The sequence below is a fragment of the Bombyx mori genome, chromosome 7 (assembly GCF_030269925.1).
Source record: "Bombyx mori chromosome 7, ASM3026992v2".
In the NCBI taxonomy this organism is placed as follows: domain Eukaryota; kingdom Metazoa; phylum Arthropoda; class Insecta; order Lepidoptera; family Bombycidae; genus Bombyx; species Bombyx mori.
The window spans coordinates 5,022,724-5,035,714 of NC_085113.1; the positions used below are offsets into that span (position 1 = coordinate 5,022,724).

The window sequence follows — 12,991 nt, forward strand, 5'->3', positions numbered from 1 at the left end:
TTTATTTTATTTATGGCGTTACAGGATTAAGTCAGGTAAACTATTTGTACGAAATTAAATCTCTCCATACAAACATGACTAAATAATATCATTTTAATCGTTAAGGCCCTCTATTGTAATATACATTTTTGCTAATTCTAAATACCTATGATTTATGAGGTGTTTACTAATAAATGCGATAGATATGGATAAATTATTTGTCTTTGTGTACTCGACATTACCTTGGCATGATGTGTCGGCGTTACTGTACAAGTGGAGGTGCTCATATCCATGGAGGAGTGTAGGTTCCGTTCTTCAGATGTAAGTGATGTGTCCACTTCGCTTTCCGTCGTGTATTCGCCAGACGCATCATAGCTTTCCGTGTTCTGAAATACAATATATTACAATTATGCATAACTTTACTAATGTTACTTTTACAATAATTAAAACTAATTTTACGAATTAATTTCAATTATTATTTTTGACGTTATAAGAATAATTTACAGTTTTAGCCGTGGACGATTGTGTTAACTATGTACCGTTGTTAATAACAATATTTATTAACTTTATATTTAATTTGGCAGAGATAGAGCTAATAATATCTTAAGGTCTGGCAGTTTGTTTGACTTGAGTTTTCATCCCAAGCATTTGATAATCGGAAATAATGTAATGACAATAAAAATGCGTGATTAAACCGTAGAAGTAATTTTAATTATGTATGTCCACGACTCGTGAAAACCGAATATCTAAAATGAGTTAGAGTGGGATATATTCATGTATTAACGATCGATAGATACACTTGTATATACTTCATTCATATAATTTCTGAATTAGTATTTGGAAAGTATTATAACAGTCAAATCAAATACTTTAAAGCAGTACATCAAACATGTTGTAAAAAGCTCCATGTAGAAAGTGCAAGTATAATTTTCGACAGGAAGTAAACATGACCTAAAATTAAAAGACGACTTTAACACTTTTCCATGTTTTTTTTCGCACCTATTGTGTTCGTCGTTCGATATCACTACATTTCTATAAGGTTAAAAGAAAATTTTAATCCACTGCGCTATTTTTATTCAACTTTATCACATGATCGATTACGAGATATGAAGTTTTATTGGCTTAATCGTCTTTACTTCTTATCTGCGTAACGTATTATCTCATTCCAAGTTACTTTCACGAATATTAGATAAACTTAATAATATCATTGAATAATTACCTGATTGTTTTCGTTCTTTCCATCCGGACTTTGATTCAGCCATTCCTTGATCCTGGACATTTTGTTCCTGCTAACATTTTTTCCGTCAGTTTCCAAGCTCAATGGCTTGAAGTTCCTAATTCCCTTCTTCTTTGCCATAGCCTTTTTATGCACCATTTCTTCAGCCTGGTTCACTAATCTCTCTATGTCTTTACATCTAGTATTTTCGACTCGCAGTAAATCAGGCGTCGATGATTCTAGTTTCAGTTTCGGGGATGCCGGTGTGTCTTTCTGATTGTCAACTGGTAGCTCACATTGTATTTCCACAGATGACGTCATCAGATCAGTTGAGTCTTCGTTGGCTATTTTAGCACCGCCAACGTACGTCCACTCTTCTTCGGAAGATTCCTCTTGGCTTTTTTCGTCCGTTTCAATAACTTGTCTGTCTGAATCCGTATCGTGGTGTTTGAAGTAGAAGATTGCTAGATGTTTGGATTTTCGATCGGTCTGATTGAATTTCGACGTGTCTATTGGTTTCTTACGTTTAATCACTGTCGGTGGCGTTTTGAGTTTCTCCTCTATAATAACTGAGCTGTTTATATCGAGGCCTGCAATATAATGAATTGTTTTACTGTTTGCACTGATGTTTGTTTGTCGAGAGATATGTTAAACAATGAGAACGACAATTGTTTTACGTCACAAAACAACTTGGCGGGGAGAGTTGTGTTTTCTTTTGTTAGAAAACGGAAATTGTTTCAATTATTCACAGGTGACTGATTATTCAAGTTTCGATTTGTTTCGCGAGTGAAACTCTGTAGTCCGCTTTTTCATGAATGCTTGAAATCATTATTAATCTTTAGTATACCTTAAGCGAAGTATAGAAGTATACCGTCATCTTGTGCATGTGATCGTTTTTATTTGGTAAAGTATACGGAAATTGTTATGACAGTGATCTTTAATTAGTGAATGGCAGCAAAACCAAACAGGTAAATGGAGGTTACTCAATCAGCTAAGTCGCTGCCTATTGCTCACAAGACGTTTCAAATATCAACGAACTCTCGTATACCGTTAGAGAAAATACAAGAGTCGAATGGTTCGTGGTAAAAATTGTGTAAAATGCACTGCCTATGAATGCAACAATTACAGGTAATGAAGATCAACTCTGCTTCGATGGTGGGTGGAGCAATGGTAACAGCAAGATAGCGGGATAATCTCAAACTATTTATGAAACCACTTTCCATAGTACAAGATCCAAAGAGCAAGGCTCTCCGTAGACTTAAAGTTCAGATCTTTTTATAGTCGGGTTAAATAATTACACGAGGTCAAGCCATTTTTGAATCTGCCAAAACTAATTGAGAACCAATGTCTTGGATTGAGCTACGTTTTAATAATTGATTAATTACTGGTGGTAGGACCTCTTGTAAGTCCGGGCGGGTGGGTACCATCGCCTTGCCTATTTCTGCCGTGAAGCAGTAATGCGTTTCGGTTTGAAGGGTGGGGCAGCTATTGTAACTATACTGAGACCTTAGAACTTATATCTCAAGGTGGGTGGCGCATTTACGTTATAGATATCTATGGGCTCCACTTAACATCAGCTGGGCTGTGAGCTCGTCCAACCATATAAGCAATAAATAAAAAATTGACTTACCGTCAAGTTGGTCAACAGTGACAGGTACAGTCTGGTCAGTGGTTCTTACGTCCATGTCCTCAAACGAGCCGGGTACTCTCCTCTCGTCTGCCATGTTGCTTTGTTCCCTCATCAGTTCCGATTCGCAGTCAGATCCGAATCCCCTCCACGTATACGTCAGTACATATTCTTGTTCCTCCTGAAAAAAATATACACATGCGTATTGTACATTTAATGCAAAAGAGAAATGGATTTTTCGCAATTTATATGTATTGCATAAATGTATTAGCCATTCATCAAGTATTTGACGAAGCCGACAGACATCAGAACATGAATATTGCCCCTCATTTCGAGTCATGAAGTTGGAGGTTCCCAAACTGTATAGTACATATATCGGCTGTCCCGCCCTTCAAACTGAAATGCATTATGGCTTCGCGACAGAAATATGCCTATTGATGATCTACAGTACCTGCTACCTAGGTACCAGGTACTATAGATCATGGTAGTAACATAGAAATAAACAGATAATAATATAATACTTTAACTAAAAGGAAAAATGCCCAGTTTTTATTTTCCCTGTTCGATATGACAAACACATTTTCGGGAAACATGTAGCCAATGGTTTTACGCACAGGTAAGTCTGTTACTTAGCAACTACCCACTTATGCGAGGGTCCTTGAAATCTGTTATTGCCATGACAACAAACGAAGTCACGAACCGATTTCATGACAATATTTTGCAAATACATGCTGATGCATCTCTTTTACCTCTGATGCTGACTGTCGACTGTCAGTAGAGTTTTCTCTGCAGCGAGCATTAACCGGAGTGCGTTGTCTACGTGGACTTCTCGGTATTCTTGGACTCCGCGGAGAGCCTTTTCTGCTGAGTCTCGGTTGTTTTAGAGCCGGTTCGTCATCACTGTCACTTACAGCTTCAATTGATGTTCCACCCTGTAAAGACGCATTTTTATTAGTAAACAGGTACAATAAACAATATATTCACAATCATATTATTCTGAGAAGTTTTCGTAACGTAATTTTATCATAATTATGACGTTTTTCATATATACTACTGCGTTATTTTTTACTATAATGAACGCCAGCGAGATTATAACAGGCTATTAGAAGTGATATCTTCGAAGGTAGTTAAAAAACTGCTCACATTTGTTGAAAAATTATTTAAGGTTTAAAGTAGTCACAGTAACTAGATATTTCTAATCTCCACCATTAAGCATAACTATTTAATTCACAAAGTTATTTTATTAACGAATCAAACAAAAAAAAACATTTTAAATTTACGGCACAATAAATGTCAGTTAAAACATCCCGGAGGACGTTATTTATATAAATTTTTAATAGTAAAATAGAAAATAGGATCTCCATAACTATCCAAATGTAAACTTTACTATTGTAGTGAATGTGGCCTGTAAGCTATAAATCATAATAAATTTAATTCATACAAGTGCGGCCACGTGACCTAACCCTTCGCTTGCCGAGTCTTGGAGTGTGTGGATAAACGCGACGTCAATTTATAGTACACAGTTGTTAGTACTTGTGGGAATTGTGGAATATGCCGGTTTCGTGTCGAGAAAAAAGCATGATACGAAAATCAATTCGATACAATATTGTTATGTTGTGTAACATTTACAGGGTAGATCTCAAAACCGGTGAAGGAATGAGGAAAAGCTTTTCTACGGCATTCCGATTCGGACTTGGGGAAATAGAAAGTGATGCATTTTGAAAACAAAGATCGCGATGTCGGGATTTGATCAACGTTTAACTTACACGCAAAAGATAAAATAAACCCTTTAGACGTGCACCTTTATTATAAGCTGTTGTTTCTTTTAATCATAGTCTCTATTTACAATAAATAGCACATGGTTATTTATTGATCTTCAATACGTTAACGTACAACAATGGGGCTAGATTCAATAAGCAATTCCTTTAACACGTTGCGCGGTTTACGACTAGGGGACCTAATGTTATAATTCTGCACGGCACTTGGGGTCCTGGGTCATGTTTGCAAACAACCGCGGGTGGCTGATTAATCTATTGTGTGTATTTCGACGGAAATTGAGCAAAGCGATAAAATTTGTGAAGGGTTATGCGGTTAGAGAGAGTCAGCTCCTTCCAGCTCATTTGCTATTGTTTTTCATTGGGTATTGGTTGTAGGGCGCAAAGTGAATGGGCAAGAGTAGGTGCCGACATTTTTCTTATTGCAGACGCGAAAAAGATCTGTGTTTCGTTTTGAGGGGTGGCTCTGAGGTTATACGGTATAATGCGGATACTTTGACTTAATTATGGCCTTATTCCTTTGAATCGTTGGAAAACTAGTACATTATTATTATTATTATTTTTTATTGCTTAGATGTGTGGTTGAGCTCACAGCCCACCCGGTGTTAAGTGGTTACTGGAGCCCATACACATCTACAACGTAAATGCGCCACCCACTTTGAGATATAAGTTCTAAAGTCTCAAGTATAGGTACAACGGCTGCCCCACCCTTCAAACCGAAAGGCGTCACTGCTTCACGGCAGAAATAGGCAGGGTGATGGTACCCACCCGCGCGGACTCACAAGAGGTCCTACCACCAGTAAGCAGGTCTGAGGTTATACAGTATAATGCGGAGACTGACTTAATCATGGTCGTATTCCTTTGAATCGTTGGAAAACTAGTACAGTAATGTATTACCTGAGTGTTAATCTTGGTCAAACAGGCCTCTAGGTGACACTGCCACTCGATGGCTCGGAGGTACAGGAGATGCCAGCGTCGTTCTAGGGCGCGGGCTGCGTCACCGCCGCGGCACAACCGCACCACTGAGCTGACTATACGTCCATGACATTCCACGTCGCGTTGTAATACCTGTGAACGAATAATATAGATTTAATGAACGTAAGTGTATTTCATCACGTATGTAACATTTCGGCTTATCATATTTTGAATTCAGATTCTTTAAACGCAAAAATACTAAGGTATGCAATTGTACAATATGTCTGGATTGCGAATAGACTTAGTATAGTATAAAGTAACGTCAATGAGGGAACATTTTTTAATGCATAAAAAATGTTCTTAAGTCGAAGATCTTAGTTCTGTGGTTACTACATTATTAGAAAACGGGACTCCCTATTCTATTGTTCGATCAGAAAATAAATTGAACAACGAAAGCACTACTGGCAATGTGTTGATTCCGCTATTTACATGACGATAAGATCGCACGAAGAATCCAATGAAAAAATCTGTTTAAAATATTGAAAGTCATCAAGAACGCGGATCTTGTAACAACAACCAACAAACAAGATCGATTGAGCACGATAGGAAACGCGTTGTGTAACAATGAACGTTAACTAAAGGAAATGCCGACCCTATGGCACGTTGTCACAAAAAAAAATCGATTTTACACAATCGATTGTGGAGGCCAATAGAAGATCTAACCATTATATCCAACAATCGCCGTCGACACAAATTGTCAAATCAGTTGAAAAAAAAGAAAATTTCGAACTTCGAAAATCGAACACAAAGGGCGGACGTGTTTAGTTACTGCAAACGTTTTTATATTATTTTTTTTGCTATTGAAGGTTAGAGGCGTGCAGCTCACCGCTTTAGGCAATAATGCCGGAGTCAGAGCCAAGTCTCTCAGTGGCTTACGGTGACTTGTAGACGTCACAATATGATCCCCGTCACCCACCCGCCCTAAGAAAAGACGAAATGTCAAATATATCGGCTTCAAACTGGAGACATTTCTTTCTGCTAAACATTGCTCTTGCTAAGGCTAGTGTTAACAAATTCTCTCAGATTGAACTAGTTAGCTTACCTACCCGTCCGGGCGTTGGAATAGCCCGCTAGGCTACCAGTGAATAGTTAGGGGGTTTTGTTTTTTTTGTAATTTAAATTTCTAAATTTCTCTTCTCTGTTCACTTTCTACTTATATGTGATTTTGATTGTGGAAACATATTTGGTTATTGTATTAGCTATATTTTTTTAAATATTATATGTTTGTATTGTACTGTTTGTTTCCCAAATAAATAAATAAAAAAGCACGAGATTTGCGTCTCAATTGTATAGTATAACGACGATCCCAATCCTTCAAACTGGCATGTATGACGGCTTCAAATCAAACCGGTAGATCCCACCTTACAATACCGCCTGCCACCTTACAAACATACAATACAGTCTGCTTTAGTAAAGCCTTAGTAATTACGCAAAGTACATATTTGTGGCTTTGATTATTCTTCTTATTATACGATGCTATTCCTTTACCGTGAAAGTAATTTAGACTTTAGAGAACTATTTTAAATAAAATCGAATTCAACAAAATGAAATACACGAGAAGTACCAGCTTTTAAATAAATAATAAAAAACGGTTCATCTTGAAAAAAGTCTGAAAGAAAGACTGAATTATAAAAATACACATAAAAATGCTCGAATTGAATCCTTTGTCCTTCTTTTGAATTAGGTTAAAAATCTGTTACGGGATTTGATCACAGACATATTCGCAACACATGATATCAGTACACCGGGTACCATATCGGCGATGACGACTTTAAATGATATACAGTCATGTATCCAGAGACCAATGGTGAAAATAAATAAAAAAGTATTGTTATATCAATCAATTAATAAAATAAAAAAAATTTTTTTATTCAACATAAATGAAAGTACATACTTGTTGAACGTTAAAAAGAACTACCGCCAATTCACAAAAACTAGTCTCCGTCCTGAGAAGAACTGGCAAGAAACTCAGCGGGCACGCCTTTTTTTATATTAGATTTTTTTTATAATTATTCATTTTTACAAGAGGTTTACTAAAGATAATCCCTGTGGACGGACGCGAACGACTAGACGGATATGCATTTACTGCTGTTACCATGATTTTTTTAATAATAAACCTAATTCCGGTTCTAATTTTTATAGAGTACATAGTATAGTCCATAAAATTCTTAAAAAAATTCAGAAGAGTTTAAAAGTTCGAAAATATTTATTAACATTTGGAAGTAATACAAATAGCAGATGTTCTATAGATTGGCGAGCCGAACTTGGATATCGAAGCTTGTATGTATATGTACATATTTATAAACTTATCTTGAAACTGTCGTTAGCGGGATTCAGGAATCTGTCAAATATTTTGTGTTCTATTATCATAGAAACTAAGCTATCGCTAACCGCTACAAACGTGCAAATACTGAAAGGTGAGCTCTTCATTCACCACATACCCACATCATTGCCCCATATTCTTTCTATAGCGCATGAGACTAACTACGAGCGTACAATAATCGTGGAATTAAAAAAAAAAAAGTTCTCTCTTTATATACCTTCGTTCTACTATAGTATAAAATCCCACTCTATAATTACAACACATCATTACGGATCCTCCCGATCCAATAACGGTGCTTTTAGGTACCTCAAGCACCGATCACCGTCCTCGCCGAACCCGTCGCTTGCGACGAAGGGCTCGACGAGTAAATTAACCCATAGACACAGCCCACTGAGTTTCTCGCCGGATCTTCTTAGTGGGTCGCGTTTCCAATCTGGTGGTAGATTTTGCGAAGCACTGCTTTTGCTAGGGCTACATATCAAAAAGAAGCTGAAATAGCCTCTCAAGGCTATCAGCATTGATAGGAAAAAATATATTTAATAATTACACTTACATAGGTCAACATTGATTCCCGAGACAACAATGTAACCGAAAGACACTGTAATTTTTTTATGACAAAACAATTGCATACATTCCTCGTAGCATAAAAGCATGGTCACCCTACACTTGCATACCTGCATTCTCAAACACATCGATCTTGATACATCATACGAAATTAAATAACGCAATGACAGCTATAGATGAAATAGTTATGTGTTATATGTATATTGACGAGTTCCGTATAGTGAAAGCACATTCGTTGGTGATCGATAACATTATTATTTTAATGACCGTCTGAACAACTCATTGGAATTTCATGGTTAAATGGGAATTTAGTACAAGATTTGTGTTTGAAGGAAATTTTATAACGAGAAAGTCTTACCGAATAGGTAGATTTATGAATTTATTGGTGATTAGTGAAATGAGTTAATTATAATTAGTACGTGATAATCATTAAAAAAACGGTGGTAAAAGCGTGGCCCACTCACACTGCCAGATTCCGTATAAATAGCTACTGTTAAAATTTCCGACATCTTAAATGTATTCAATGTTTTTGAAATCCTTTTTCACCATAAACTCGTATGTAGTTTAAAAGTTAAACTGACTAATTAGTAGCTTCAAAAGTAACTTAAATATAAGTTATCTAAAATACATATATATATATGTACTTGGAAATCTGCCAACGTATGTAAGAACCTGCTAATTATACACTATTTGCGGATGTACACTTGATTTTTATCACTGTAATCAGGTTTCGTAATGTTGTTGTAAAGCGGATACCAAATATGAAATAAAGAATGCCAATTGTTTTCGACTCTAGAATGCCTATTAAATGCCTAAATATAGGTAAAAATGGCGAAAACAATTTCGTGTTTTACGGGTACGGAATCCTGAAAAAAAACAACCGAATCATAGTTATTATCGAGAAAATATGCAAAACAAGTGCAAGTCCCTCACTTGAAGTATTCAGGAAGGCATTAAAGGAGCATTATCTATCAATTTAGTATTACTTATATGTATTTATTTTATATATTGAATTATATATGTACGTGTATGTATATGTCTACGTTATTTATGTGTTTATGTATATAGTCTGATATATTATGTATTAGTGTTTTTTTTTATTTTATTATTGTTATTGTTTAGATTGTAAATTATAAATTGATTAGATTGTATTCTTCTACTAATGTAAAGCTTTCCTTCGTTAAGCACGGTTAGCTGGTATAAACTCAATTGTTAAGTTAAGCTCGCCATTTTTATATCTTATCGCAGTTACTGTAATATTAACTGTGTGTACAATAAAGAATAAAGAACAATGTTTTTATTATTAAGCGCAAAACAAAACCGTTTGACGTTTACACGATCAACGACACTGCAAGATTAATATTTAACAAATCCCTTTTTTAACAGGCATTGTTTAAGCTGTAGTTGTATCGAAACTAACATAAGCCTTTACACGACGCAACGCAATAGGTCCAGAGACAAAACTACATAATGACAATGAAGACGAAAAACGACAACACTTATATCCGTCCAATATAAAATATCTTTATTTACTTTTTACGTCACGCGGGTAATAATACAATTAGTAAATAGAAAACTGACTTCGCGATTACGCGGGCGTTTTACTAAGATTGTAAGTATTTGCGCTTATTTTACTCAATAAACCTTACGGTAATTAGATTATTAGCGGATATCCAGAACGGTCATAACTTTATTTTCTCTTAGTTGCAGAGTAGTCACACGATTAAAAGGCTGCGAACGACATATCGTGTGCAGTCGTGTGTGACTTACGGTAAATCGCCCCTTGTAAAACGCTTCAAGTGAAATCCACAATCAGAGTCGTTACACTCAATATAAATATCTATACGTACATACCTAAAAGATTACATACCAAATTACGTATTTATCGAGATCGGTCTCCGCTTCGTCGGTTCGTTTTCAAATTGCCTGAGAAATCACCATTCAGTTAGAGTAATCATAAACTTATGGGTTTTATTGAGGTACCACTTATACGAATTCGTTTCATAGTTATTGCTTAAGGTAGTTTTAATTTAAAACTGTCAAAAGCAGTACTTTTATTAGGATTTATAGGCTATTCCAAATATTCTTCCTAGTCCTAGTGGTACAGTCGTGAGAAAAAATCTTACTGCTTAGGTATACCCATTTCGGTTTAAAAGATGAGACAGCTTTTCTAATGTTTATTTAAATTATAGGTCTAAAAATTTATTCGCGTGTTCGAAATAGGTGGACCGTGAGCTCGTCCACCCATCTAAGCAGTAAAAAAAAAAACAACCAACCGCATACAAGTAATCTGAAAGAAGATACGACTTTATGCGTCTTAGTCTTCAGTATACGCGAGTCGTAGACTTAATTAAACCTACTTTTACGGTTTAATCTCGCGTCTTTTGTTGTTAATTCTTTCATATGTTTCGATTACTATACAATTTTCGTGGAGATGAAATATTGGAAATAATATAATGACAATAAAAGACTCGCGATTCAACCGAAAAAGAACATCTTTTTGTGGTTTTTATTCCGAGATATATGTACATGTATACGTATGCTTGTAGTCAATAACATTAATGTTGCAATAAAGTTTTATGCTTGAATAAAATTTCTATAAATTATTCAGATTCCCAAAGAGTAAACAAAAATCGAATTAATTGATAAAACATTTGGTTTATTACACCTTTATAATGGCCACTGCCACATGATCCAATCATTATGCATAATTACATCTGCATATGTTTCAGATTTAAAAAAAAAAAAGAAATTGGATACAATCTGCTATAAATTGTATGAATGTTTATTTAGCACCTAATTTTGTTTTGGTATTTTTTTGTGGGCGGCTAATTATACATTTCCAAGTTTCTTGAGTTTTGAACTCAACGTGATTCTAATTACTTTTCGTAAAACCGGTTGAAGCTGGTTAACGTGAAGTTTGTTCGGATTTGTTTAAAATTTTATTATAGTCATAGTTATTTTAATTAAAAGGAAAAACACATGAATTTTAATTATTATACGTGTTGGGTACGCAGCACGTCACCCGTGTCGATAAGGCGAGTGACGCCAACCCAGGTTGGACGGGTTTATGAATCTTATAAGATTTCTTGAAATCCTATAAGACGCCGGATGCCCGTCTCGTGGCGATTATTCGTGTCGATCTGAAGCAGTCGATGTAGGGTCCTGAGGTGTACGATATCGTACAAGCTCACTCGAAATTAAAACTCAAAACTTTACTAATTAACGTAAACCGAGCCGACCGATCTGTCAATACAACCGAATTCAATAACCGACGATCTTTTCAATGGTCTTCGAGTCTTCAATAAATATCTTCGAGGCGCTGATGTCTTTACTCGTGCTTTTTTTTATGTAATCTTCGTTCGGAGGGTCGGCGGCCGGCGGTTGGCAGGTAGTCGGTCGAGGGTCGGTCGGTAGGTCGGCAGGTACCTGACAGCGTCGCAGGGTCGCTTAACTACCTCGGAATGTTACCCTACAGAGATCTCGTGTAAAATACGGCTCTCGTCGAGATCATTTTCACTATGATCGGCTCGGTTTATTCGTTATATCTATTTATTTAATAAATGTATATACTAATGCCTTATACTTAACTATTCTATGTTGTAATCCCTATCGATACATATAACTTATTCTATGCTTAATCTATATGACGCGCCCGTATAAACAAAATACCCGGTCCTGAACACAGATAAATGCTGTTTGTTACATCGTTTCGGGACGCGGGCCGGGCGCGTGTTCATTTAAGTTAATATGCTAATCTTAAAACTATCGGGAATAATAAAGCAAAAGTGTATACTATTTATTTCAAAGCAACTTAGGTTCTATTCTTAGTAAATCTATGTGCACGTTATCTATATCCTTATCTATCTATATGCACTCTATATAATTTATCTATTTGTTATTTATCTATTTGTTATAACTCTATGTCTATGTACGTATCTATATAAATCTATTATTCTATTCTATATTCTATTATATTCTTCAACTTATTCTATAATTATGGGGCGACGCCGCTGTCGCCAACATCCTCCCCCTCGTGCGTAGCACCGACTCCTTGTAGTGGCGACTCTATGGGCGTGGGCTCGTCGCTCGTTGCAGGCACCAGCAGGATCATCTTGGAGGCAGGTCTCTTAAGCAGACCGCCGCTCGTTCTGACGTCGACAGTTCGTACACGGTTGTCGGGGCCTGGGTAGGTGTGGACAACTTGCCCGCGCGGCCATGTGTTGCGTGGCAGCGTGGAGTCCACTATGAGGACGGTATCCCCACACTGCAAGTCCTCGCCAGCTGCTCTCCCGTCGATCTTCCTGGGCAGCAGCGTAGGCAGGTATTCCTTGACCCACCTACTCCAGAAGTGGTCCGCCATACGCTGCGCCACTCTCCATGTCCTTTTGCCGGTCAGGTCTTCGTCTCTGTAGTCGCCGATGCTCGGAGCTCCGCAGGACCTCCCTATGAGAAAGTGGTTCGGCGTGAGTGCTTCTGACTCCCAACTCTCTTCCCTGGCCACGAGCGGTCGCGAGTTGACGACGTGCTCC

General features: G+C 36.8%; 1 protein-coding gene across 4 annotated transcripts in view; it reads right to left on the bottom strand.

Moving 5' to 3' along the window:
• LOC101740250 (klarsicht protein) overlaps window positions 1-12,991 on the bottom strand; it is a 358,174-nt gene that overhangs the window by 42,472 nt on the left and 302,711 nt on the right. For all 4 annotated transcript variants that reach the window (XM_062669363.1, XM_062669362.1, XM_021351399.3 and 1 more), the window contains 5 exons: window positions 5,495-5,665; window positions 3,572-3,754; window positions 2,826-3,003; window positions 1,199-1,785; window positions 222-365 (listed from right to left, as the gene is read on the bottom strand). In XM_062669363.1, coding sequence (XP_062525347.1) covers window positions 222-365; window positions 1,199-1,785; window positions 2,826-3,003; window positions 3,572-3,754; window positions 5,495-5,665 — 1,263 coding nt within the window. The remainder of the gene's footprint in view (window positions 1-221; window positions 366-1,198; window positions 1,786-2,825; window positions 3,004-3,571; window positions 3,755-5,494; window positions 5,666-12,991) is intronic.